The sequence below is a fragment of the Silurus meridionalis genome, chromosome 27 (genome assembly GCF_014805685.1).
Source record: "Silurus meridionalis isolate SWU-2019-XX chromosome 27, ASM1480568v1, whole genome shotgun sequence".
Taxonomy (NCBI): Eukaryota; Metazoa; Chordata; class Actinopteri; order Siluriformes; family Siluridae; genus Silurus; species Silurus meridionalis.
Window position 1 is genome coordinate 8,535,219 of NC_060910.1, and position 24,735 is coordinate 8,559,953.

The following is a 24,735-nucleotide window of genomic DNA, read 5'->3' on the forward strand; positions in this document are numbered from 1 at the left end:
ATTTTAAGTTAATTGTCAAGCAACAAAAGGATATTAGAAGTATGAGCGCATTGTAAATTGAACTCCGGGAATGAGAACAGGACAGTATTTACAATAAAGATTCCTCTTCTGGGTGGCATCGAATAATAGTATTCTAAATCATAATTTAAAAAAATAATAAAATGTCAAACAAGTGAGTGGAAAAGATGTTCAGTGTGGGCATATTGTAAATAGGAGTCCTGGAATTAGCACAGGGACAGTGTTTACGATGAAGATTCGTCTTCTGGGTGACATAGAATAATAGGATTCTGAATTATTACTCTTCTTTCTTTTTCTTTCTTTTCTTTTCTTCTTTCTTTCTTTCTTTCTTTCTTTCTTTCTTTCTTTCTTTCTTTCTTATTATTTTTTTACAAAAAATGTCAAGCATCCGGGCCAAAACCTCACGCCACAAAAACAATTACTTTCCATCAGCAACTGACATCGTCAACAATACCAAGGACACACCATCCGCGTTTATCTGCCTCCATAAACACTTACATTACATTAATCTAAACCTCATGTTGTTATTTCAGATGCGCTACCGAACATTAACGCAAACAACAAAGCCTACAATATTGCACCACTGCACTTTTGGACTGATTTTAAAAAATATATATACCAATTGCACTGCTTCACTTTTACATACCCTGCACAAATTGTACATTTAATCTCTTTATTTTTATTGATTATTTTTGCATTTTATTTTGCTAGTTTTTATACTTTTTATATTTTCATAGCACCAGCAAACCATGACAAATTCCTTGTAAATGCAACCCATGATACTTGGCAATAAAGATGATTCTGATTCTTATCTTGTTGATATAAGATTGTGTTTAAAGGCAGACATGTCATTTATACGTAATGGAGGTTTTTGGGGGGAATCAATAAGGTGATCGGTGCCAACTTTTTTCTTTTAAAAAGAAAAAGGAAATGCACATGTGGTGTATATATATATATTAAAAAAAAAGAGCAAACACACCCAGACATTTCCGGAGAAAAAAAGAAAGAAAAAAACCCTGTCACTGGCCTCAAAGTACTAACAAAAAAAGTGATAAGGGACCACTGTGACCCATGACCTCGAGTCCTGCCCCCGCAGCAGCTACAATAATTACATTACCGCACACTAAAATGGGGGAAACGGGACAAAGAGAAGGCGCATCAGACCCGGGGTGCAAAACAGGTGCGTGCTCACAGTGAGTCGCTCAGGAGATTGGATAAAACTCCTCCATGAGCTCGTATATGCAGAACGCATCGAGATCGCACAAACGGGTTCTGAGGATTTGACAATTGAGCGTGTTTTTTTATAAGGAGGTTCCCCGTTGTTTGGGTTGAATGGGAGCGCACGAGGGGGGGGACACGCACAAAGCGCCCCGCATCCTCGCAAAGGCGCCGCCGTGTAACCATGGCAACGCCAATCAGACGGCCTTCCATCAGCCCAATATCCAGGATTTGTCCCGGGTTCACGCGCCACGCCACGCCGGCACCGCGGGTTTGTGCTCTGCAAAGTTGCACTGATAACAAAATGATTTGACCTTCAATAGATTATACCTGGTTTGGAGGGCATTTCATTTTGCTCTTTACAAGAAAGAAAAAAAGAAAGAAAGAGCGATGCGCATGCAACAGTCACGCGCATCTACTATTGTTTATAAGCGCATTAATCATGGCGTTTGAGCGCTTTAGATTAGACCAGCAAGTACAACGCAGCATTTAATAACAACAACAACAACAACAACAACAACAATAATAATAATTATAATAATAATAATAGGATGCAGATGGTTGCAAAACACGAGCTCTCTTCACTACTGTACGTGTTGCACATGGAAAGTCAAATGCGCAACACTGCAATGCTTCCGAGGTGCAAACACCTGTTCACATCACCAGCTTTTTTCATCATGTAAACCCAGTACTCACCTAATACCTTGCACTAACAATCCGAGGAAAAGACCAGAGTTTCTGGAGGACTTCAGCGTGCATGAGATGGTCTTCAGACCTGAAAGAGCGCGTGTCCGTCACCAGATCATCCACGCATGATTCTCACTGCGCTTCAGCCAAACGCCTGTGTCCAGGTACAAAGGAGGCAAGTTTCATACAGTCCAAATAAACCAGAGAGTAGTAAGTATGGAGACTTAAGAGTCTGTTAGTTGATATTTGGAGGAAGGCTGAGCGGTAGTGTGCGCGGAGTGAGTCGTGCTGCCATTCCGCTTCTCCAGGACTGAAGTCGTGTTGGAGCGCACTTCAGCATCGCCGTGTGCTCAGACTCGGAGACGTGCTAATCGCATTAGCTCCAAACAGATCCACCAGATCCAACAGCTCCATCCAGCGACACAAACTGGGGTGCACTAGTCGACGGGCATTTATTTTTTTTAGATCAAAAACCATTCAATGTGTACAGTGTGTGTATACATCCAGTGTTGATCTGTTTCTTTGCTTGTATTAGAATAATAATTTGTATTTAATGATAACTATTTACAGTGGTGAAAAAGTGTCATGATTTCTTATTTTTTTGCATGTTTGTCGCACTTTAATGTTTCAGATCATCTCAGATGATCAAACTAATTTAAATATTAGTAAAAAATAACACAAGTGAACACAACATGCAGTTTTTAAATGAAGGTTTTTATTATTGAGGGAAAACAAAATGCAAAACTGCATGGCTCTGTGTGAAAAAGTGTTTACCCCCCTGTTAAAACTGTGGTTTATCACACCTGAGTTAAATTTCTCTGAGCCACACCCAGGCCTGATTACTACCACACCTGTTCACCATCAAGAAATCTCTTAAATAGGACAAAGTAAAGTAGACCAAAAGATCCTCAAAAGTAAGACACCATGCTGAGATCCAAAGAAATTCAGAAACAAATGAGAAAGAAAGTAATGGAGATCTATCAGTCTGGAAAAGGTTATAAAGCCATTTCTAAAGCTTTGGGACTTCAGTGAACCACAGTGAGAGCCATTATTCTAAAATGGCAAAAACATGGAACAATGAAGAACCTTCTCAGGAGTGGCTGGACGACCATAATTACCCCAAGAGCACAGTGACCCCACAAAAGACCCCACAACAACATCTAAAGAACTGCAGGCTTCACTTGCCTCAGTTAAGGTCAGTGTTCATGACTCCACCATAAGAAAGACACTGGGCAAAAAATGGTCTGCATGGCAGAGTTCCATGATGAAAACCGCTGCTGAGCAAAAAGATCTTAAAGGCTCGTCTCAAGTTTTGCCAGGAAACATTTTGATGATCCCAAGACTTTTGGGAAAATACTCTGTAGACTGACGAGACAAAAGTTTAACTTTTTGGAAGGTGTTTTTGTCCCATTACATCTGGCATAATGACAAATTGACAAGAGACAGAGCTGGAGGTGGCAGAGTTGAAGATGCTGTGATTTTCATCGGAAGTGATTAGGATGAACAGGATTAGAACTGAGGTTATTGGAGGGACTGCGCAGGTGAGAGAGGTACGATTAAGATCGTTTGGTCATATGTGTTAAATAGGTAGAAGAATGCTGAGAACTGAGCAACCAGGCAGGAGAAAAAGAGAAATGCCAAAGAGAAGCTTAATTGATGTGGCAGTGGAAGAAATGCAGGTCTTCTTCTTCTTCTTTCAGCTGCTCCCATTAGGGGTCGTCACAGCGGATCAACTGTCTCCATACTGCTCTGTCCTCTACACCTGCCTCTACTCCCTGCATGTCTTCCCTACCTGTGGCAGTCATTGGTAAACGTCCGATCTGGTATGGAATTTAAGTTTGTTTGCATCTACATAAGGCAATGCAAGACCAAAGCAGTGCAAATCTCAGAAGAAAAAAAAACCCTCACAACCAAACGATTATTATTCTAATGGCTTTGGTCAGGAAAGCACCTCTGAAATCACATGGCCAGGACTAAGAGGCTAAGGCAGAGCTTCTTCTCCCAGACTGTCATCTGTATACTCTATTTTGTTATTATCACTTTGGAGATGATGCCTTTTATATTGTGGCATCTTTGTATACCTACTTTGAATGATATGAAAGAAATCGTTAAAGTTCTCTTGGTCTTCCAGATCACGCCATGACATTTTAGACAGTGAACACTATGAGCTGAAGTGTGAATAGCTTTGTATGTCCTTCCTCTGCTCTGCAGGATTCAATCAGCTTCATGTCCAGAGCCCAAGGTGCCTATAGTTGTTTAAGACACAAGGACAGGTCCTCATACATGTCCTGCACCACCCTCACATACTTCTCTGCCACACCTGACTTCCTCATTCAATACCACAACTCCTCTGTTGGCACAATGTCATATGCTTTCTCTAGATTCAGTTTAAAACTTTTTTTTATACATTGCGTGAATAAAACATACTTAATGTACCAATTGTCTGGAACAAATTAGCATTAGACATATGCTAGGACAAAGTATTAAAATATACAGTATATTGCCAAAATTATTCACTCACCTATCCAAATCATTGAATTCAGGTCTTCCAATTTCTTTCATGGTTACAGGTGTATAAAATCAAGCACCTGGGCATGCAGACCGCTTCCACCTGTAAAATAAGTCCAGTCCCCACAGTTTATTCTCTTCATTTCGTAGCGTTTCTCTTGGCTGCACTGCTTCCAGTACTTGTATGTGGATGTTAGATTTTTTTGTCCAATCAGATTTCAGCATATATGTGCTGCCATGTCAATCTAATCTGCCCAGGGCCTTCAAAGCCTGTACTGCTGGCCTTTTTACCATAGTCTCCTTAAGAAATCAGTCAGAGGGAAACGGTTACAACCAAGTTATGAGTATGAATCTCTGGTTAATAGGTTGTATTTTATTTACATTTTTAATGTTTTTGTTTTGTTATTAGACAAATATTGATTCTGAACTGCTCCAGATGATGTAGCTCAAGAACAGTACGTAGAGAGCTTCATGGAATGGGTTTCCATAGTTCAGCAGCTACATCCAAGCCTTACATCACCAAGTGCAATGCGAAGCATTGGATGCAGTGGTGTAAAGCTCGCCGCCACTGGACTTGAAGAGTCCTGACCTCAACCTGATAGAACACCTTTGGGATGAATTAAAGCAGAGACTGCGATCCAGACCTTCTCGTTCAACTTCAGTGTCTGACCTCACAAATGCGCTTCTAGTAGAATGGCAACAAATTCCCATTAACACACTCCCAAAACTTGTGGAAAGCCTTCCTGGAAGAGTTGAAGCTGTTATAGCTGCAAAAAGTGGGCCAACATCATACTAAATTTTAAGGATTAAGAATCGGATGTTACACAAGTTTGCATGTAAAGGCAGACAATCGAATACTTTTGGCAATAGAGAATATATATATATATATATATATATATATATATATATATATATATATATATATATATATATCACACTGCATGGCTATATAATGCATGTTCAATTTATCTTTGATTGTATTCACCTCAATATTAATTGCACATTACTATTATATTATAAGAAATATTTTTCATTTTCTTTTTGCTTCCACTGTCCTCATGTACTGCCCAATTTTATTTGGTATTCTATTTTTGACATTTAATTTCTGTTATTTAGTACACATTGTAAAGTATTGAATTGTTTTAAATGTATAAAAAAGGAATTATATTAAGAGTGAATTATTTTACTTGACTTGATTTTCTTGATTGCACATTTGTACATGCTGCTGAAAGCAAGTGATGCTAGTGAGACTTGTTTATTCAAAGAAATATAAACAAAGTGAGATTGAAACGTGTCTGCACTGACCTCTGGTGATCACATTTTGTCAGCAGCAGATGTGAGCAACGACAATTCACCTGCCTGTTTTATTTTTTTTAAGTGGTTGGAAACCCCACCATAGTATTCTTCATGGCAACATTATAGTAGAGTAGTCCAAACTCAGAATTGAACCAGGGGCACTGAAGCTTTGTGGTGGCCAACTTATACAAGGAACCTGCACAAACTACAGGTCAAATAATAAAGGAATGTTAAAGGAAACCAACAGGCCAGTGTTTTGGCCTACTGCATGATTTCAACAAACCAAAAGATGTTTACAACTTAAAATTTTTTTTTTTTAGTTTTTATAACCTGCGATGCTGTACGGTTTAGAGACAGTGGCAATAAATAAAAGACAGGAGGTGGAGCTGGAGGTGGCAGAGCTGAAGATGTTGAGGTTTTCGTTAAGAGTGACGAGGATGGACAGGATTAGAAATTAATTTATTAGAGGGACAGCACATATAGGACGTTTTGGAGACAAGGAAAGGGAGGCGAGATTGAGATGGTTTGGACATGAGCAGAGGAGGGACGTGGGGTATACAGGTAAAAGAATGCTGAGGATGAAGCCACCAGGAGGGAGGAAAAGAGGAAGGCCAAAGAGGAGGTTTATGGATGTGGCAAGTGAAAACATGCATGTAGTTGGGGTGAAAGAGGCAGATGTACAGGACAGGGGGGTATGGAGACAGATGTCTCCTGTGTTACAATATATCTCTCTTACGAGAAGTGTTTGGAAACCGCACTCGTCTCTCCATCACCACTCCAACTATCGCCACGCACACACCGGAGCGCCATCACCTACACGGCCCCGCCCACCGTTGGCTACGTCATGACGCAGGGACTGTGTTGACGTGGCGTAGATGGCTAGTGAGCTAAACAAACACACATTCGGCTCTTTGAATTAGCGAGGAGTATGGCTTAGCGGAAAAAACGGTGAATTCATCAGACTGTATCAGGTATCCGGGGGTTTTCACTACTTTATTTTACAACACTTATTTATATTGTACTTCATATTGTCGAAGTAAATCTGACCGACCCTGCTGCGAACAAAATAAGCGAAACCATCGAACGCTAACAATGCTAGCTAGCTAGCTGTGGGTAGTGAAAGCAGGTTTGGAGAAGGGAATAAACACGTTTTGTTTGATCCAAAGGTTTTGGGAATGCATATTTCTTTTAACGGGTGATCGGTGTGGAAATAGAATGACTTTAACAGGGTCGCTGATAACTTGGTTAGCCAGGTTTCGAGGGCCTGTAGCGCTGTATCACCTAAAGGGACCTGCCTTGCCTAGATTTCGTCAACAGCCTATTGAACTGAAAGGTAATTTTATTAGTTTATCACTTTTAATAACGACGCCAACTGGAACTCATCAGCCTGAACTTTGAACAGGGACATTGAAATGGTGCAGTACATCTCCTATTAATTCCAAGTGTATTTTCCTTTTGACCTGTAGAAAATGATATCGGCGAGAAACAAGATGTAAGAGATACTCTTAATTGTGGCCAAACATCTGGCAGACAGATATCAGGAAAGATTGAGGTGTTCAATGTTTACGTGGTGTTTTAGGATGTGATCATTTAATCATTTTCATAGGTCATATCTAAATACCTTATAATGAATTATCTTTAAACCTGTTGATAATACACTCAATCATGTTATTTACTGTGTAATCCCTGTGTTATTTCTATATTATGAATAGCACGTTGACATGATTATCAGTTTCTTCTATAGATTATATTGCCCTTACACTTGAATGCATCATAGAAAAATGAGTAATAGCTAATCATAAACCAATATTGCATATCGCTGGAATATTTATTCAAGATTCAACTAATAACCCGAGTTAGGCTGAGTATATTTCCCATCGTGTTCTTTTCCGACGTTTTTTTTAGAGCCCAAAATGAATGAATCTGCTCTTGCAAAACGCTTGAAGGTTATGTTTTACACTTTTGGATAAACATGTGGGTGTATCCTATATCAGCATAACCAATACATATGGCACCGTGAACTGAGAACCGGTCTGAAAAGATTTCTTTTTTTGCATGAAGTGCTCCGTCTCCTGGTTTGAAGAAGGCAGAGGTGACTAAGAATAATTTTTTTTCTTTTTAATTTCTTATTTCATTGCTCACAATTTAAGAGTACATTTTTTAATCCTCAATGCCCGGTGCAACAAATGCAACAAAAAAGCACTAGTAAAGAACAATAATGAGCACAATAATCTAAACTTATGATTGGGATTACTGCGGACACAGCGTCAGAGCAGCCTTAAAAAATAAATCAATACCTCCTGACTAAAACAGAATTCAGCAGCACTGTGTGCTCATATACATAATTTGACCGTTGTCTATTGCTTGCTCTTGATTCATTGTATGCTTTTGCAAAAAAAACAGGAAGAAAATGACTGGAAGAAACCATTATAATGGCTTCCAGTCAGCTACGACGATGCAGCCTGCGACCGGGGGTCACACCTATATCTTCAGCAACAATTCTGAGACTGAATGCTCTGAGGAGGACAGCGAGAGCAATGAGCTCCGTCCCAGAGGAAGAGAAAGGCTTCGGCGCAGTACATCCAGAGAGCGGAAGGACGACATTGTCTACGTGATGAGGGACATTAAGGAAGGAGACACGTTGATTAGCATTTCGCTTCAGTATTTCTGCTCTGTAAGTCAGCACTACGGTGTATGTTTTGATGTTGTTTTTTGTAGATAAAGTACATGCAGATACAGATGGTGGAATTAGTTGGATGTAATGTGAACTGTATAAAAAAAATATAAAGATGAAATGACTTAATATCAATACAAAAAATGTATAACACCCACCATTTGAACAGTATGTTAAAAAGAGTGTTTGAGAGCATGCAGGAGATTAATTAATTCATTCATAACGAGCTGAAGAATGTCCCATGATGTCCCAATGAGTAAAAACTACGTAGGTTACTGATTGCTACGAACCAATAACCAAGTATTGAAGGTTATTAAATGTTTACTGTGTCTGGAATAAATGATATTGCTGCATCCCTTGTGATGACTGTAAGTAATTTGATTTGTTTCATTGTCTCAGGTCACTGATCTAAAGAGAGCCAACAATCTCCTGACAGAACAGGACTTCTTTGCCTTGAGATCCATCAAAATCCCTGTGAAGAAGTTTAGCTTGTTCACAGAAACACACAACACGGCTCCTCTCAAATCGAGCTCGCCCAGTGGTGTACGCAGGCTCCTGGAGATCCCGCCGAGCACGGTTTCAGCAGATTCCTGTCCCTCCTCTTCCTCCTCTACAGACAGCGTGGAGTGCTTCCTGCAGGAGAAGGACAAGGATATTGAGCTTCTGGTGAAATACTCAAGCCCACCCAGAAGCAGTCTGAGCGAGGTGGTGTCCTCACTGAACTCCCAGCAGCCTGCTCAGGGAGAGGCAGAGCGCAGATCGACAGTGAGGAAGGACCCGTACTATGGCGCGGACTGGGGTATGAGATGGTGGACTGCGGTAGCCATTATGCTTGTGGTGGGAATAGTCACACCGGTGTTCTATCTGCTCTACTATGAGGTGCTGATGAAAGCGGACGTGAGCCACCACACTACAACAGAGGCCATCAGGCCAGAGTCTACACACTCATACTTTGTTGGTGCAAAAGTTCTACCACAAACTAAGGCTCCTCCTCCCCAAGATGCCGTCGGATATCGAGCTGTTAAACATCTAGAATCTGTTCCGAGACAGGAACAGAAAACATAAAGAGGGAGGACATGGACTGCAGTGATAGCTTGTGGATTTTTTTCAAAGGACTTCTTAACAAAACCACTTTTGTAGTAAGAAATTTTGCCCTTAAATGGACATGTTCAATATTTTTGAACCACTTCACTATGGGTGAAATAGCGATTTTCTGATCAAGTGCTACTTGCAGATAACGGCTAAAATTAACTACTTGCAAAAGCTTCTGAAGAAGACAAAGTGTATCCTCAGTGAAATATACGGATACACTGTAATGCTGTATTGGGACAAGCATATTATTTTTTAAAATTACAATAAGTTTCATGTTAATCAGTTGGAATGCAGCTAACTGGTTTAATTTATCTAGATCTTATCACCATCATCTCTTAAATGTAATGCGATTTAAAAATTAAATGGGTGTTTGGTTAAATCCTATTGAATTCATCCTTCGAATATGAAATGAATATGCATTTTGTAGTCTCAAGCTGCCATGCCATAACCGCACAAGTGGGCATTAATAGTGCTGTTGGAAGTGCTCTGGCTCAGAGTGTGAAATAGCTCTTTCTGACTCGGTCCTTTAAGCAATTTCTGTCATGCTTTTTGCACAGATTTTACTCCATATGTGACAAAACCTTATTAAACCTAACAATTGTCTCAGTTGTGAGTGAACACACACACACACACACACACACACACACTAATTTATTCTTGAAAATGGTCCGAATTGAAAACAGTATTGACACTGATGTTGCCTACTTTCTATTAAATGTTGCTTGAAAGGTCTGTTTGCCAGCTACAATGCTGAAACTCTTTTTGACTCTTGAGAAAGTGATGTGAACTTGTTTAATACTTGTGGAAATCTAAGTTGTAATCTCTTTAACCATGACCATTTGTGTAAAATGATGAATTTGAGCAGTATGTGCCTTCGGCCTGAAGAATGTAGTTACAGGTTGAAAAATAAAATAATTATATTTTACTATATCTTTTTGCACTTTTAATGTGTTTAATTAATGAAGCTCACATATATAGGATGTTTTTCACCAATCATATTTACACTTCTGAATGCCAAAATCCTCTGTAAGCCAAATTAATACGTGGCTTCATCCATATTGTCATCGCTGCCTGCTCCATAATCGTCACCATCTTCAAAGTGGTTCTCTATGTAGTCATTCTCCTGATAAAAGAATGTCAAGTTTAGTTTCTCAGAGACATTACACAAGTGATCAGTTTGCTTCATTACACAGTCTGGTAAATCCGTTTATACTGAATCGCAGTTCCGCTTTATGAGCATAACTGGTACAGCAGTTACAGTTTTACCAAAACAAAATCACATACATGCAAAAACAAATATATAGGTTATAAAATAAGAATTTATATGTTCGTGCCAATACGTCTAGCGGCTAGAAGTTTAACCATTATAAGTTTATTCCTAATGAGCAAGTGAGTGAGGACAGTGGTAAATCAGATTTTTCAAGAATACATTTGAGGATGAACGATCACAGACTTTTCAAAGTAGATTTACTGTAATGGTTTGGATTTTTTTACTCCCTTTTTTTGGAAGGTTTGTACTGGCCAACAGTGGCTATTGCATTCTAATCAACTAAAAATGTATTAGCACATTTCCAAAAAATGGAAAAACTTGAAGCAATATCATTAATATACTTTTTATCTACAAAAATACATCGATTTTTAATTGCACTCAGAGGCCATTGACTTTCTAATATCCCTTTTTGCTTAAAAAAAAAAAGAGGTTATATATTATAACCTCTCATACTCCAGATATGTGCAAAAATCTGAATATATATATTGAGAAAAATTTCATCTTATTTTAAAGCTCAAATTATTATTGTAATTATTAATGGATTTATATATATATATATATATATATATATATATATATATATATATATATATATATATATATATATAAATATATGTAAATATGATGTATATATATATATATATATATATATATATATATATATATATATATATATATATATATATATATAATTTTTGCTCATATTTGGAGTTATTACAGCCAATAATTCTTCATTTTAAGATTAACCACTGTTTTACCTCTTCAAGCTCTTCATCATATTCTTCCCCTTCAACTTCTTCCTCATCATCTTCACCTTTTTTCCCTTCCTTTTCATCATCCGATTTATCACCCTTCTTCTCAAGCTCCTTGAAGAAGAAAAAAGTGTAGAAAACAAATTCATTACATTTTAGTTTGAGTTTAAAGACTTGCGATTTGAAAATATATTAAATATTATGTAAATTAATTCAGGCTTTTGCTACTTAAAGCATTAATAATAATATAGAACTGTACAGCTCGTCTGTATGGGAAATAAATGAAAAGCTTTTCCTGACCAAAAAGGAACCATTTGGAACCTGTATAATAATCTAAAATGTATTAATCCTTTTTTTGAATCCTAAGATTTTTCACTTACATCTAGTTTAGACAGCAAAGCCTCCTGATCTTTGTTCGAACGCTTGCTGGGTTTTTTAGGATCTGAAAAATGATTTTGTTTTATTTAGAAATGACATGCAATCATTGTAATAAGTATTTGTCCATCAGCTTACCAGTTTTCTTTCTTATTTTCTTCTTCTGGGGCATTAACTCATTCGGAAGACGGTTCCAGTCTGCAAAAAAGATTTAGACTAAACGTGTAATTACAAATTCTGTTATAAACTCTACTTATAATAAGAGATGCTACCTGGTGTCCATTCTTCATCCTCAATTTTCTGGCATTCCTTTACATATTTTTCTTTATACCGTTCCACATCTGGAAAAAAATAAAAATAAAGCCAAGCAGCATGACTTTTCTCCCTCATTTCTTTCAAAATTATTTTTTAGAGCTCTTCACTTGTCAAAAATGAAAATGGAAAATAATATCCTAATGGGTGTACACACCAATCAAAAACAAATGTGCTCTGCAGGTGGACCAGTGAGCAATCTGAAGTGCTCCTAATGAAAGCCTATGGCGCATTGTGTTAATGTGATTTAATAGAAAAGAATGCACAACTCACCACTCCTGCCTGCGCAGGGCTTTATATTGAAAGGTAGACCTTTCATTCTGCCCCTAATCTCTTGTTTCAAAGCTAACATGTAGTCTTCATCCTCACCAGCCTTTAGAGGCACAGGTTTAAACTCCATCTGCTGTTGAACAATAAAATACAGTTCAGTAGTGCAGAATGATAGATAGGACATAGCACATAATAGCAACCACTTTATTACATGTTCTCAAGGGACAATACTAAATTACTGTCCTCTACAGTAATACAACAATTATTGTCTAAATAACTGGCAACAAAAGTGAGTACAAGTGAACATGTCAAAACTGTCCAAATTGTCAATATTTAGTGTGAGCACCATTGTTATCTAGCACTGCCTTAATCCTCCTGGGCATTGAATTCACCAGAGCTGCACAGATTGTTGCTGGGATCCTCTTCCACTCATCCATAATGACATCATGGAACTACTGGTGGTTAGACACATGGCACCCCTCCAGCTTCCGCTTGAAGATGCCCCACAGGTGTTCAATCGGGTTCAGGTCTGGAGTCATACTTGGCCACTCCAGCACCTTCACCTTCAGCAATTCAGTTGTCATCTTGACGGTGTGTTTGCGGTCATTTTCCTGTTGAAAGACTGCCATTTGGCCCAGTTTCTAAAGAAGGGCATCATGTTCTTCAGAATGTCACAGTACATGTTGGAATCAATGTTTCCCTCAATGAACCACAGCTCCACAGTACCAGCAGAACTCATGCAGCCCCAGACCATGATGCTACCACCACCATGCATGACTGTAGGCAAGACACAATTGTATTGGTACTACTAATCAGGGCATCACCACACATGCTGGACACCATCTGAGCCAAACAAGTTTATCTTAGTCTCATCTGACAACAGGACATGGTTCCAGTAATTCATGCTCTTGGACAGGTTGTCTTCATACTTCACTGCTTGCAACTTCAGAAGATGCTTCCTTCTGGGACGACGGCCATGCAAACCGACTTGTTGCAGCGTGTTGTGTATGTTCTGATCACTGACAAGCGGACCTTCTGCTTCTGCAACCTCTAAACTCATGCGTCTGTTTTTTAATGTCAGCGTCTGCACCTGATGCACAGCACGAGGACTTAACTTCTTGGATCAACACTTTTGAGGTCTGTTCCGAGTGGAAAACCTGGAAAACCTCTGTATGACTCTGGGCATGTGCACTGTAACTCAGTTTCAGGGTGTTACTGATCATCTTGTAGCCTCTGCCATCTTTGTGGAGCGCAACAATTCTAATTCTTAAATCCTCAGAGAGTTCTTTGCCATGAGGTGCCATGTTAAACATCCAGTGGTCAGTATGAGAGAATTGTAGTCAAAGCACCAGATTTGAACTGCTCTAATACAAGATACACAAAATACACAAATTTGTATGGTCTTCTCAAGCAGACAAAAACATGATGAATAGGACATGCCTTTGCATGATTACACAACCTTAAGCTTTTATCACTTAGGGTGTATTCACTTTTGTTGCCAGCTTATTTGGACAACAATGGCTGTATGTTGAGCTATTTTCAGAGGAGAGTAACTGTGTACTGCTGTACAAGCTGCACATTGACTACTCCAAAATATATTCTAGTTTCATTTATATTATTAATTTCTAGTCTCGTCCTTTGAGAAGATTATAGTATAATGGTGCTGAAATGTGAGGGGTGTACTCACTGTTGTGAGATACTGTTTTTCCTAATTCTGGAATATTAAAGTGCAGTTCATTTATAATACCCAGAGGAAATCCGGGTTTTTTTTAACAACTCACAGGAAACAAAGGTTGTGGACCACGCTGAGTCTCAGGCATGGATCCTCTGGTGATACCCAATGCCTCTAAGTTGAATGTAAAAGCTGCTACACCTCTGCCTTTACCTGCCATACTTCGCTTCTGAACAACAAAACCTTTTGTTAGAGCAGCTGATACTAAATAATAGCACGTTTTAAAATAAACAAAAAAAACTGGTTACTTCTATACAGCACTAAACCCACACAAATGCAACGAGTCTGCGTGCCAAACATAATAGTGCCTGGTGGGTATTTATATTGCAGTGCTCGGTGTGGGTGGGGCCTGTTGTCATTTTCAACCAATCAGCATTTCACTACCGGTTGACGTCACACTAAGACAGCTTCCACCAAGCGCCACTAACCGAGGTGGTATAAGGGTTTGGCTTCGAAGATCTGCAGGGTTTCTGGTTCAAAATCTCGCGTTTATTTCGGTTTGGTTCGTAGCGTCATCCACGTTACATGCACTGTGATGTCCGCGACCGACTGGTACGCGCACAAGTCGCTCGAAAACGGCTTGTTTTGGATCCAGGAGCGTTTCTACGAATCGGGAAACAGGGCGAACATCTGGCTAATCCGCGGATCTCACCAGGACGTGCTAATCGACGCTGGCCTCGGCCTGCGCAGCCTGCCTGACTACATCAACGCGAAGGGCCTGCTGGGAGACGACGCCAAGCGTAAAAATCCGCTCCTGGCGATCGGGACGCATGTGCACTTCGACCACGCCGGCGGCCTGCACCAGTTCCAACAGGTGGGCGTGCACGAAGCCGAGGTCGATGCCCTGGCGAACGGCGACAACTTCGAGGCGGTGACATGGCTCTCGGACAGGGAGATCGTGGAGACTCCGTCCCCGGGCTGGACGGCCAGGCAGTACCGAGTGAAAGCCGTGCAGCCCACTCACATACTACAGGAAGGTGTGTAGTGTAGTGTAGTGCATGGCTGTGCAGCGCGTTATATTCACTCAGCTGTGTTTCCTCCGGTGCTGATGCAGTGAGAAGAAAACCAATAGCATCAGACCAGCATCACCCACATCTCTGCAGATGATTCAGAAATCCAGGGGCGTGTGTCAGGAGAAAATAGATCCCATTCACACACGCTTTTCTTCTGATATAAATAGGAAATTTGTATTTTTTATAGGTGGTCTATAATTGTTCTTGCATAATAATAATCATAATAATATTATTATTATGATTATTATTAATACTTTAATGCACTATAAGGTCATGTAGTGCTTGCATTTTTTTTTGCATAGTTTCTAACCCTCTATTATTCTTGTAGTCCAAAAAAAAAAAAAAAAAACTGCCACCCAAATGGCAAAATATTAAGCTGTAAATGTTCCCAATAACAAATAATTGGTCATGAAACAAATCTCATGCACCCCAGAGACCTTTTGTGCCAGCCTTCTTTCTTTTTGCTTTAGTCAAGAGCACATTTTGTTTTTTTGTTTTTTTCTCGATTGGCACTAGTTTCCTGCCACGTAGCATGAAAGCTACAGCATTTATTTCATTCTTGCAAAGCTTATTAAAAGTGTAATATTTTGGCTATGGCCCATTTGATATTGCTCAGGAGTGTGTATTCATTTATTCACTCATCTGATATGCTGGTCAGAAAGGTGTGGATTCTGAGCTTTTCACAAGAACACTGTAAGGCAGGAATACACTTTGTATGAGATGCTGGTTCATTTCAGAACACCATGCTTTCACACTTAAGGCAATTCAGGGATACTCATCTCCCTGTAGTGAGGACACCAGGGACTGAGAATATACAGAGGTGACAAACAGTACATATAACACAGGATTTAAGTTGTAAGACTGGCAATGCTACCTGCTGGGCCACCATACCACCCTAGTATAAAACATTGTAAGAGAGACTGAAGGTATCATATTGTTTTCCTTTTTTTTTTTTTCCTGTCTGATCTCGGTGTGGTTTCACCATTCCTACAGTTAAATGGTGCTTCTCTTGACCACCCTTTGGAAGAATCGAACTGAATTAAATTCCAGAAATATTAAAGGAGAATGGATGTGGTCAGAGAACCAAGCCCAGTGCCTAATGTGTTTTTTTTTTATCTGTCTGAATTGTATTGAGATGTTATACAATTACACTTCAGGATGGTCACTAAATCAATTACCCTCAGCTCTGCACGTTACAAAGCATGCCTGATTTTGTTATGATGTAATCCCATGCTGAAGAATGAAGTAATGCTAATAGAAGTAAATCTAATGCACTGGTTTAAAAGCCTTTCCGCCTGCATCATTTGGACAAAAAGTATTATCAAAACTAGATAGCAAAATTTTCAGAAAAGCAACTCCCCAGACATGTCATTGTTGAAATGTAATTGTATCAGAATCTGAGGTTAATGATGTGCTGAAATGGACCCAAGGGACATGTTTGACTGGAGATATTAATATACAACTCAAAGTGGATCTGTGAATAAAAGTCAGGTGATTTGGTTTTTGTTTTTGTTTTCTATTTAGCTACAGTGGTTCAATTTACAGCCCCCAAAAATCAAAGTAATCTTTGCATTTATAAATGAATCTCTAATAAACATTTTGTCCTGGTCAGGGCTAAGGTTGATCAAAAACCTATTCCTGGGACACAGTCTGTGAGGTGGGAATACACCCTCAATGCAATGCCAGTCCATTAATATGCAACACATGCACACTAATTCAGATCTAGGGGCAGTTATAACATAGTCAATCACCAAAAATCATATTTATGGTGCACATTGGAGAACCTGCACAGAAACAAGTCGTTTATGTTTGGTTTTTAATTTATGGTCTTGTGAAATTAGAATAATTTATTAACTTTATTTAAACTTAGAATAGAGTGTTGGCAACTTGAATCAAGTGACTGCATTTGTCAAATAAAAACCACAAGAAAATGGCCAGGTTATGCTTATAACACCTAAGCAATATTCCAGGATCTTTCCAGTCTTTTTTATACCTTTATTACTTACAATTAATGTATATCAACTCTGTTTGTTGTTGTGTTCCTTTAAATCTCCTGATTTCTCCTAATAATTTGTGTTCTGGTCAATACAGGTAATGCTGTGTCAGTGCTGCAATGCAGTCTCATATTCAGTTGCTGTATTCCCTATTTCCTCTCGCCTTTTTTTTTTTCAGGTGATGTCATCAACCTCGGGGATCGGCAGCTAATGGTGCTCCACATGCCGGGCCACTCCAGAGGTAGCATCTGCCTCCATGACAAGGACAACAAGTTACTGTTCAGTGGGGACGTGGTCTACGATGGCTCCATGATCGACTGGCTGCCCTACAGCGCTGTCGGCGACTATGTGCGTAGCTGCCAGAGGCTGATGGAGATGGTGGATAAGGAGGAAGTGGAGCAGATTATGCCGGGCCACTATAATGCCTTTGGGGCCAAGAGGCTTCACCGATTGGCCTCCACCTACATCTCCAGCGTAGGAACCTGCCACAAGTTGACTACCTGTGCAGTGAAGTCTGTAGCCAGCTTGGCACTTCGAGCTTCCAACTCCTGCTGTGCCTGTTTCTAGTCATCAAAACTATACTGCAACAATATGCAGCTCAAATTCAGCACTAAGCAATAAGGATCATCTGTATTCGGAGGTGTAAGTGTTGGATGTAATGTTTGTTGGATACTCAGCTAACTGGAATTAAAATGAAGACAATTAGAAGGCATAGCTACTCTTCAGTTCATCACTAAACCCAAACAATTAAGGAGTAAAGACTAAAGCTGGCAGGTATCCCAGTACGTCTTTAGCTTAAAAGCTCTTTACAGAGTAGCATGGATTATCACCCCATGCTAATTAAAGTTTTAGTATTATTGAGATACATTTACTGTTTGACATTTCTTTATGTTCAAAAACATATCTATTGAGGCCATTTTTCTTTAAACCACATTTTATCCACACTAAAACGTCATTACTTTTACGCTTTCTTGCAAATGTTGCTAAAACTACAGTCGTCCATCTTGCTTTTCACAATACATTATTAAACAAGTAAAAAATTCCTGAGGGAGCTGTTATAGGAAAATAAACAATCATGGGCTGGTGTGATGCAATGTAAAGGGCAGTTCTCCCCAATTTTAGTCTTCCACACCAATCAGGCCTTACCTATCATATGACACAGCTATCGACCAGGAAGGGTGCTTTTTCCATGGTCTTCCTTTTGAGACTTGATGTCAGTGAACTGCTGTTAGTGAGGATTAAATGCTGTCCACCCTCTTCCCCATACATTATACGTTCACGAATAGCTAGTGTCGCTGTGATTGACAGGGAAGACTGAGTACCCCTCTATTCCCACCTAGACACAGCCAGTTCTGTGAGGGATGTAGTGTGGGATCGTCAAGATTCAAACTTGCAATCAAAAGATATGATAAGGCGAATTATTTTCTCTTGTAAAAAAATTTGGAAGACAATCCGAACAAGTTTTTATTTATTATAGGGTGGCATGGCGTACTTTAAATATGCTTATAGGTACTTTTAGGGTTGTGAGACAAGTTGTTTTCCCTTATTACTTGCGTCAAAACAGCTATAACCTGTTGATCCGTCAACCTCTCTTTATGTATTCGTTTGTCAAATTTATGACTTGAATTTGGACCATTACAAAGTGCTGATACTGGAGACTCATTCCATGCTCACGGAAAGCTTCATATCAACACTTTTTTATGTAGCAGATTTTTTACGATTAAGTGTCGTTTTTTTATGATTCTTTATGGTGGTGTTTAATTTAATTTTTAAGAAATCAGTAGCATTTGGCCTACAAATATTTATATTGTATATTTAAAGTATACTGTACAAGATGGCTGGCCAGACAGTTCTTTCGTATAATTTGTGTCCTTATTTCATTTCTTCAGAATGTAATCCAGAAAAGCCCTCAATCTGCTCTTCACTTGGGACAGACCTTATCTCTAGAGCACTTTAAAGCCAACACTGTCAGAAAATCCCATTTAACAGGATTACCTACTTAGACAACATCGTCCAAACGGAACTGTAGGCTTGTCAATATATTTAAGCAATATTGCATAAGCAAGAGTGAAGTTATAACTAATGATTACACGTTTGTAAGTGTAGTATTGCTTTTCTGCAATCGTTCTATAAACAAGAAATTGTAACTATAAAAGTAACTGACTTTTCAGAAACAATATGTTTGAATGTCTTATTTCCGCTAGCAGAATAGGTACTCAAAATGCTACATTTGCTTTATAGGATGTCAGCTAGCTAGCACACAACGCTTTGTACTGTTAAAGATGCTTCTGGTGAAAAGTGGTTTCCCTTCTTTCTTCTCATTTTCGTCTGTAGGTCTTTATAATGCAACTTTCGACTTAAAATATATTCATAAAATAAAACGTATAATTCGCCATGTCTGCTATTGAGGTCACTACCACTACTATAGTAAATTAGAAAGTGGAAACATCCTGGTGTGTTTATTCAAAATACAGAATGAGCACTCTTGGAACCCTGGTCCGCTAATCCGATTAATAAATCAGCACAAACTGTTAAATATTGAATGATTATAGATACTACAGTAAAGCATAATATAGCTTTTGTGCCATGTACAGTTGATACTGCTGCAAGTGTACACTACAGTGACTTTCTATATGCAAAAGCCTTGAAAACCTGCAGCATGCGAAGTGGTTGGTGACACAATTCGCATCACCATAGCAACTATTGAATGAACTGAATCCAACACAACATCTATTCTAATTCGTGACTTAAAAAGCTTACATGAAAAAAAATAAAAAAGGCTGCCATTGGCATGAACTTATCAACGTGAGCCTCATGTTCATCTTTAATCCAAGTCAGTTGAGTATCTCACAGAATTACAAATCCAGAACATCTGCAGCACATCTGCATATTAGACCATTTGGATGCCATCAAATACGGAAGGAAATTCCAGAAAGTGTTGCAAAAGTGTTAAAGATTCTATCGTAGGATTCGAAAATGAAAACGAACAAATTTCTTTGGATTTAAGTGTAAAGTGAAACGTTTAAAAAATAAATAAATGTAGCTTAATATGAACACATTTTATGCACCAGATGAATGTTTTCTGTTAAAGCATTCTCTGAATAAGAGCATACTGTATATTGTAATTGAAAGGATAATATGTGAAGTTACTGGGTTCCAATGGTGAATTTGATAGGATGAAAATCTTCCAACCAAATTTCCCCTAAAACCCAGTAAATGAGGACGTTCCTTATAAATAGTAAACGTGATCTGAAATCGAGATTAGGTGGTCTTTAAGCTGAGTACAAAGCTGAATAAGATGTGTAGATCTTTTGTATTCATTTTGCGTGCCAAACCAAACGTTTGCATGCACTTATGAAACACAGACACTAACAGTTTGAATGAGTCTCAAGTCACACATTTGCTGATGAATAAGAATATAATGCTGTTTGTGTTCTTTTAAGTCCACATTGTGCATTTAATAATATTTTTTCACTTTCCATTAATGCATATGAGATGTTTGTTAGCAATGCAGAAACTGCACTGCTTTTTCCGTCTACAAGCACAAAAAACTTCACTGACACTTTATAACATCTACAATGATCTTTACATGCATTCATTACATTATATAGTTAAAATAGCTTATAAGGCATAATGCAGATTGGGCTTTATTATTTATGATAATGCATTGCACTTTATTATATCTGTTTTTACACAATATTGTATTATTGTATATTGTATTTTCTTTTTTTTTGTTCTCTCTTTTTTTCTTACTTGTTATTTATTATTATGGATTTTAATTACATTTATAATGATGTAAGGGTATTATCTGTAAACTGTAAAAAAAACTTTCTAATGCATTATGTAACTGCAAAAAGGTGTAAAGCATTTTCATAAATAATAACAAAAATGTGTGTAATGCCTTATGAATGGATTATAACTGTCATGGTTTAATAATGCTATTAAATTATTAAATCATTTTGACAGCCTTCATAGGTTTTGGTTTGCACATTTTTGGTTTGTGTGCCGTAGTTTTTTATTTATTTATATAAGAAAGAGAGAGGACAACCGTTCCTCATTTACCATGCAAATACCTTGCTGACCTCTTTTGCTAACCAGTTTAGCTTAATGTGTTACCCAAGTTTAGCAAAGATAATGTGCTGATCGTGATGTTTGTGATGATTTTTATTTCTGGCTCTGGTTTAAAACAATGCAGATCATTTGTATGGACATGTCAGGGTATATGTCATGCCATATTGAGACTGAAATGATTCATGCATTTATGCTGCCTTCTTAATGTTGTATTATACCTCAAACTAACATATTGCAAGGCATAATCCTAAGATTGTGTGGCATTTGCATTCCCTGATATGCAGATGAGAAACTGATGTGTGTCGTGTTAACACGGGGTAATGATAAACTTGTATATATGGATTGTGTTGTTGCTCAGGAATCCTATATAAAATCCGGGGTTTCGAGCAGAGCCATACTGTACGCTCTATATATAGTGCCTCTGAGTTTTATAACACACCGATGATACGGATACCTCACACTGCTGTAACTGCAGCTGGATAAATATGCAGGCACCTGATTAAACAATGTACAATGTACTGGCTTTCTATTCTGAACTGTTGTACTTGTGATTTATTTCAATTCAAGCATTTACTACTACTACATGTTTAATTTTATACATACAGTATATACCATTTACATTGATTTATGTAGAAAATAACAAAAAGCTAAATTAAGTACAGTAGTAAAACAATCAATAGATATCAGCTAGTGCTCTGCTGACTTGTAACCACAGATTACTTTCTAATAAATTATATTACTGATATTACTTTAGCAAATAGGTGGTGCGTTCCAACCTCCTAATTCATTATATGGTCAAGATTTTGCATACACGTCACATCACACCCATATATGCTCTTTGAACATCCAATTCTGCATGTATTTCCTCCTTAAAGGTATAACAGCCTAAACTGCTTTGGGAAGGCTTTCTGTTAGATTTTGGAGTGTGCCCGGGATTTATTAAGAGCAATAGTGATGTTCGTAAATTTGTGTAAGGAGGCCTGGGGTGTGGTCAGAGTACCCGTTTATCTAAAGATGTTCAGTGAGATTAAGGTAAGGGCTCTGGGTAGGACACTGAAGTTTTTCCAAACTAACCCTTTGTAAGCCAATGCCTTTATGGAGTTTGCTTGATGGCAGTTCTGGGCCTGGGCTTACAACTATGTAGCAACAGAATGGGGAAGAACCACATATTTTTGTGATGATACATAAACATATATCCACATACACATAAGAATACATAACAAAAAGAACACTACTATTAATAAAGGGTCATAATTGGTTTTATAGTAATTACTTTATATATCATATGTGTTGAAACAGTATGCAAGACTACATAAGTACATGTGAATAGACAACAGTGTAAGACAAGTGCACTATAATGTACAATAAATACACAGAACAAGGGTTGTTCAACAGGGCAATATGTTTAGTGTTCCATAAAGTGCAGCTGTGTAGTGGGATGTTGTGGTATATTTGGTGTGTTGTAGTGGTATGTAGTTTGTATTAGGGATGTGCATCTCCATAATTAAGTCCAATGCGATTTATTGATGCATAGCGATCCGATTTCGATTTGATTCAACACAATGCGTTTCAATGCAACACGATATATTAGAAAAATATGATGCTCTGCAATTTAATATTGTATAGATGGTTTGCTTTTATTTCTTAGGTTCAGGCAGACAGCAAATCATAAATCCTTTCCTGTTCTGTCTCCAAGAACATGCAGCTCTACCTCTGCCATGTTAATCTATATTCTATGTGACACTTAGGACATGTCTCGGTTTCCATAATGTTGTGATACGTCATATTCTTGTAGCAGCAGTGATGCTGAGAGAACGAGTTTGAAAAACCTTTTAGCTTTTTTTACTAATAATTACATACAAAAAATAAATAAATATTTGTTTCCCAGTGCAAACATGTAAAATAAAAAAACGATGCATCACAATACAAATGCCAACTTTGATCCGTTTCACACTTTTTTTTAATCGATGCATCACATTTTTAACTTTTATGCCGATGTACCAATGCATATCAGTGAATCTTACCATCCCTATTATGTATGTAATGGTATATATTTTTTATTTGCAGTATTTAGGATTACCTCTACTACTACTACTTATAACATTAATAATACTAACACAAATACTAGTATATTGGACATTAGTAAAGTCAGAAACTGATTTAGGGATAAAAGACTTTGAGTGCCTCAGCGTTCCAATTCATCCCAAAGTTGTTCAGTAGTATTGAGATCAGAGCTCTATAGCAGGCCACTTAAGATTTTTCAGTCCAAGCATGTAAAACATATTTTCACTGAGCTGGCTTTGTTTATAGATGCATTGTCATGCTGGAAAAGGTTTGAATCTGCTAATTCAAGTGAAAGGAAAATGTATGCTACCGCATCCAAAGACATCCTAAACAATAGTGTGATTCCAACTTTATGGTAACAGTTTGGGGAAAAATACAAGTATGGTTGGAGAAGCCAGGTGTCTTGACAGCGTTGTGTTTATGTAGTAAGTATTTGATTAGTTGGTTTGTTTCATTAAGAACAGTTAGCAAATGTTTGGCTTTATTGCACTGTCACTTTACCACCACAAGAGGGTGACATTGACTATTTTTTCCCCCAAACCAGCCTTTAGTAGAGCTCGCAGTGTGATCAAACAATCCGCTGTTTAACAAAAGGCAGTGTTTTGGCTCTCCACCACACATCTTGTAATTCCACACATTTGTAAGCTGGCATGCTTCTCATTTTTAAAAAGCTAAAATTTTTCTTGCACGTCAATAACCGCAAGCCCAATTCCCTAATAATGATTGATCGGGTATGACATGCATACTTTTCTTATTAAACTCCTCAAATATTTTTTTGGCAAACTCCAGCCCTGGCAGTGTGAGTGCAGTGCGTACGTTTGGCAAGCTCATATCGGGTTGAAATTCAGAGGTATAATGTCTGACACGCTCCTCAGTCAGGAGAAACTGATGGCTGTTGACAGATGACTAATTATATCTAGGGTACTCTTTGTCTGGCTTTGCCTTCGGAGAGGTAATTACTGTTATTTTTAAAAGGTGATAGAGCTCGAATGAAATGATGATCATGTTACAGGGAGAAAAGGCACTTGGGGAACAGAGGGAAATCAGGGAGGTTTTGGTTATCTTAGGTGAGAGAGGTATGGGGAATGAAGTTTAATTTATAAATGTGAATATGTTCCGAATGTTTATGTTCTTTTTCTGAGTGATTCAGGACAAAGTTGGCTAAATATTTGGTCTAAGAATCTTTAGTCTGACCAGCTCCCAGCTGCCAAAACACAGGCCCAGAAGGTCAAACTGGTATGCAAGTATTTTCAAGCTTCCTTATTACTTGTCTAAATATTTTATTTTCTAATCACCTCATGACTGTGTTATTTTCTTAAAAAGAAAGAAAGAAAAAAAAAAAACCTGTCTGCATGTTACATAGTAGCAGTCATTTAGTAACTATTTCCT

At 38.2% G+C, this 24,735-nt stretch overlaps 3 protein-coding genes across 7 annotated transcripts; 2 read left to right on the top strand and 1 right to left on the bottom strand.

Annotated features, from left to right (window-relative positions):
- The first annotated feature begins 6,563 nt into the window (after positions 1-6,563).
- lysmd3 (LysM, putative peptidoglycan-binding, domain containing 3) lies at positions 6,564-10,423 on the top strand. 4 transcript variants are annotated; one of them, XM_046841620.1, is made up of 4 exons: positions 6,584-6,698; positions 7,789-7,819; positions 8,131-8,401; positions 8,801-10,423. In XM_046841620.1, the coding sequence occupies exons 3-4, from the start codon at positions 8,138-8,140 to the stop codon at positions 9,464-9,466; spliced, it is 930 nt and encodes a 309-aa protein (XP_046697576.1). In that variant the 5' UTR covers positions 6,584-6,698; positions 7,789-7,819; positions 8,131-8,137; the 3' UTR covers positions 9,467-10,423. The 4 variants fall into 4 exon arrangements, with proteins under 4 accessions (XP_046697575.1, XP_046697577.1, XP_046697576.1 ...); XM_046841619.1 differs by lacking the exon at positions 7,789-7,819 and having other exon boundaries at positions 6,564-6,698; XM_046841621.1 differs by lacking the exon at positions 7,789-7,819 and having other exon boundaries at positions 6,582-7,060.
- On the bottom strand, positions 10,424-14,756 carry polr3g (polymerase (RNA) III (DNA directed) polypeptide G). Of its 2 annotated transcripts, XM_046841626.1 has the most exons (8): positions 14,633-14,756; positions 14,254-14,373; positions 12,476-12,605; positions 12,163-12,231; positions 12,029-12,088; positions 11,896-11,957; positions 11,522-11,629; positions 10,424-10,616 (listed from the first exon to the last, which is right to left on the bottom strand). In XM_046841626.1, exons 2-8 carry the CDS (start codon positions 14,362-14,364, stop codon positions 10,530-10,532), a joined length of 627 nt encoding a protein of 208 aa, XP_046697582.1. In that variant the 5' UTR covers positions 14,365-14,373; positions 14,633-14,756; the 3' UTR covers positions 10,424-10,529. The 2 variants fall into 2 exon arrangements, with proteins under 2 accessions (XP_046697582.1, XP_046697581.1); XM_046841625.1 differs by lacking the exon at positions 14,633-14,756 and having other exon boundaries at positions 14,254-14,504.
- Positions 14,732-21,818, top strand: mblac2 (metallo-beta-lactamase domain containing 2). Its single transcript, XM_046841623.1, has 2 exons — positions 14,732-15,181; positions 17,390-21,818. Exons 1-2 carry the CDS (start codon positions 14,740-14,742, stop codon positions 17,776-17,778), a joined length of 831 nt encoding a protein of 276 aa, XP_046697579.1. The 5' UTR covers positions 14,732-14,739; the 3' UTR covers positions 17,779-21,818.
- Positions 21,819-24,735: the final 2,917 nt, after the last annotated feature.

What these genes read in the sequence shown, in the direction of transcription:
- lysmd3 (XM_046841619.1), top strand. Translation starts at nt 8,138, where the DNA reads ATGACTGGAAGAAACCATTATAATGGCTTCCAGTCAGCTACGACGATG. An exon ending in CGCTTCAGTATTTCTGCTCT is followed by an intron (nt 8,402 to 8,800) that starts GTAAGTCAGCAC and finishes TCATTGTCTCAG; the next exon opens with GTCACTGATCTAAAGAGAGC.
- polr3g (XM_046841626.1), bottom strand. Translation starts at nt 14,364, where the DNA reads ATGGCAGGTAAAGGCAGAGGTGTAGCAGCTTTTACATTCAACTTAGAG. An exon ending in GGATGAAGAATGGACACCAG is followed by an intron (nt 12,089 to 12,162) that starts GTAGCATCTCTT and finishes TCTTTTTTGCAG; the next exon opens with ACTGGAACCGTCTTCCGAAT. An exon ending in GAAAATAAGAAAGAAAACTG is followed by an intron (nt 11,958 to 12,028) that starts GTAAGCTGATGG and finishes ATCATTTTTCAG; the next exon opens with ATCCTAAAAAACCCAGCAAG.
- mblac2 (XM_046841623.1), top strand. Translation starts at nt 14,740, where the DNA reads ATGTCCGCGACCGACTGGTACGCGCACAAGTCGCTCGAAAACGGCTTG. An exon ending in CACTCACATACTACAGGAAG is followed by an intron (nt 15,182 to 17,389) that starts GTGTGTAGTGTA and finishes TTTTTTTTTCAG; the next exon opens with GTGATGTCATCAACCTCGGG.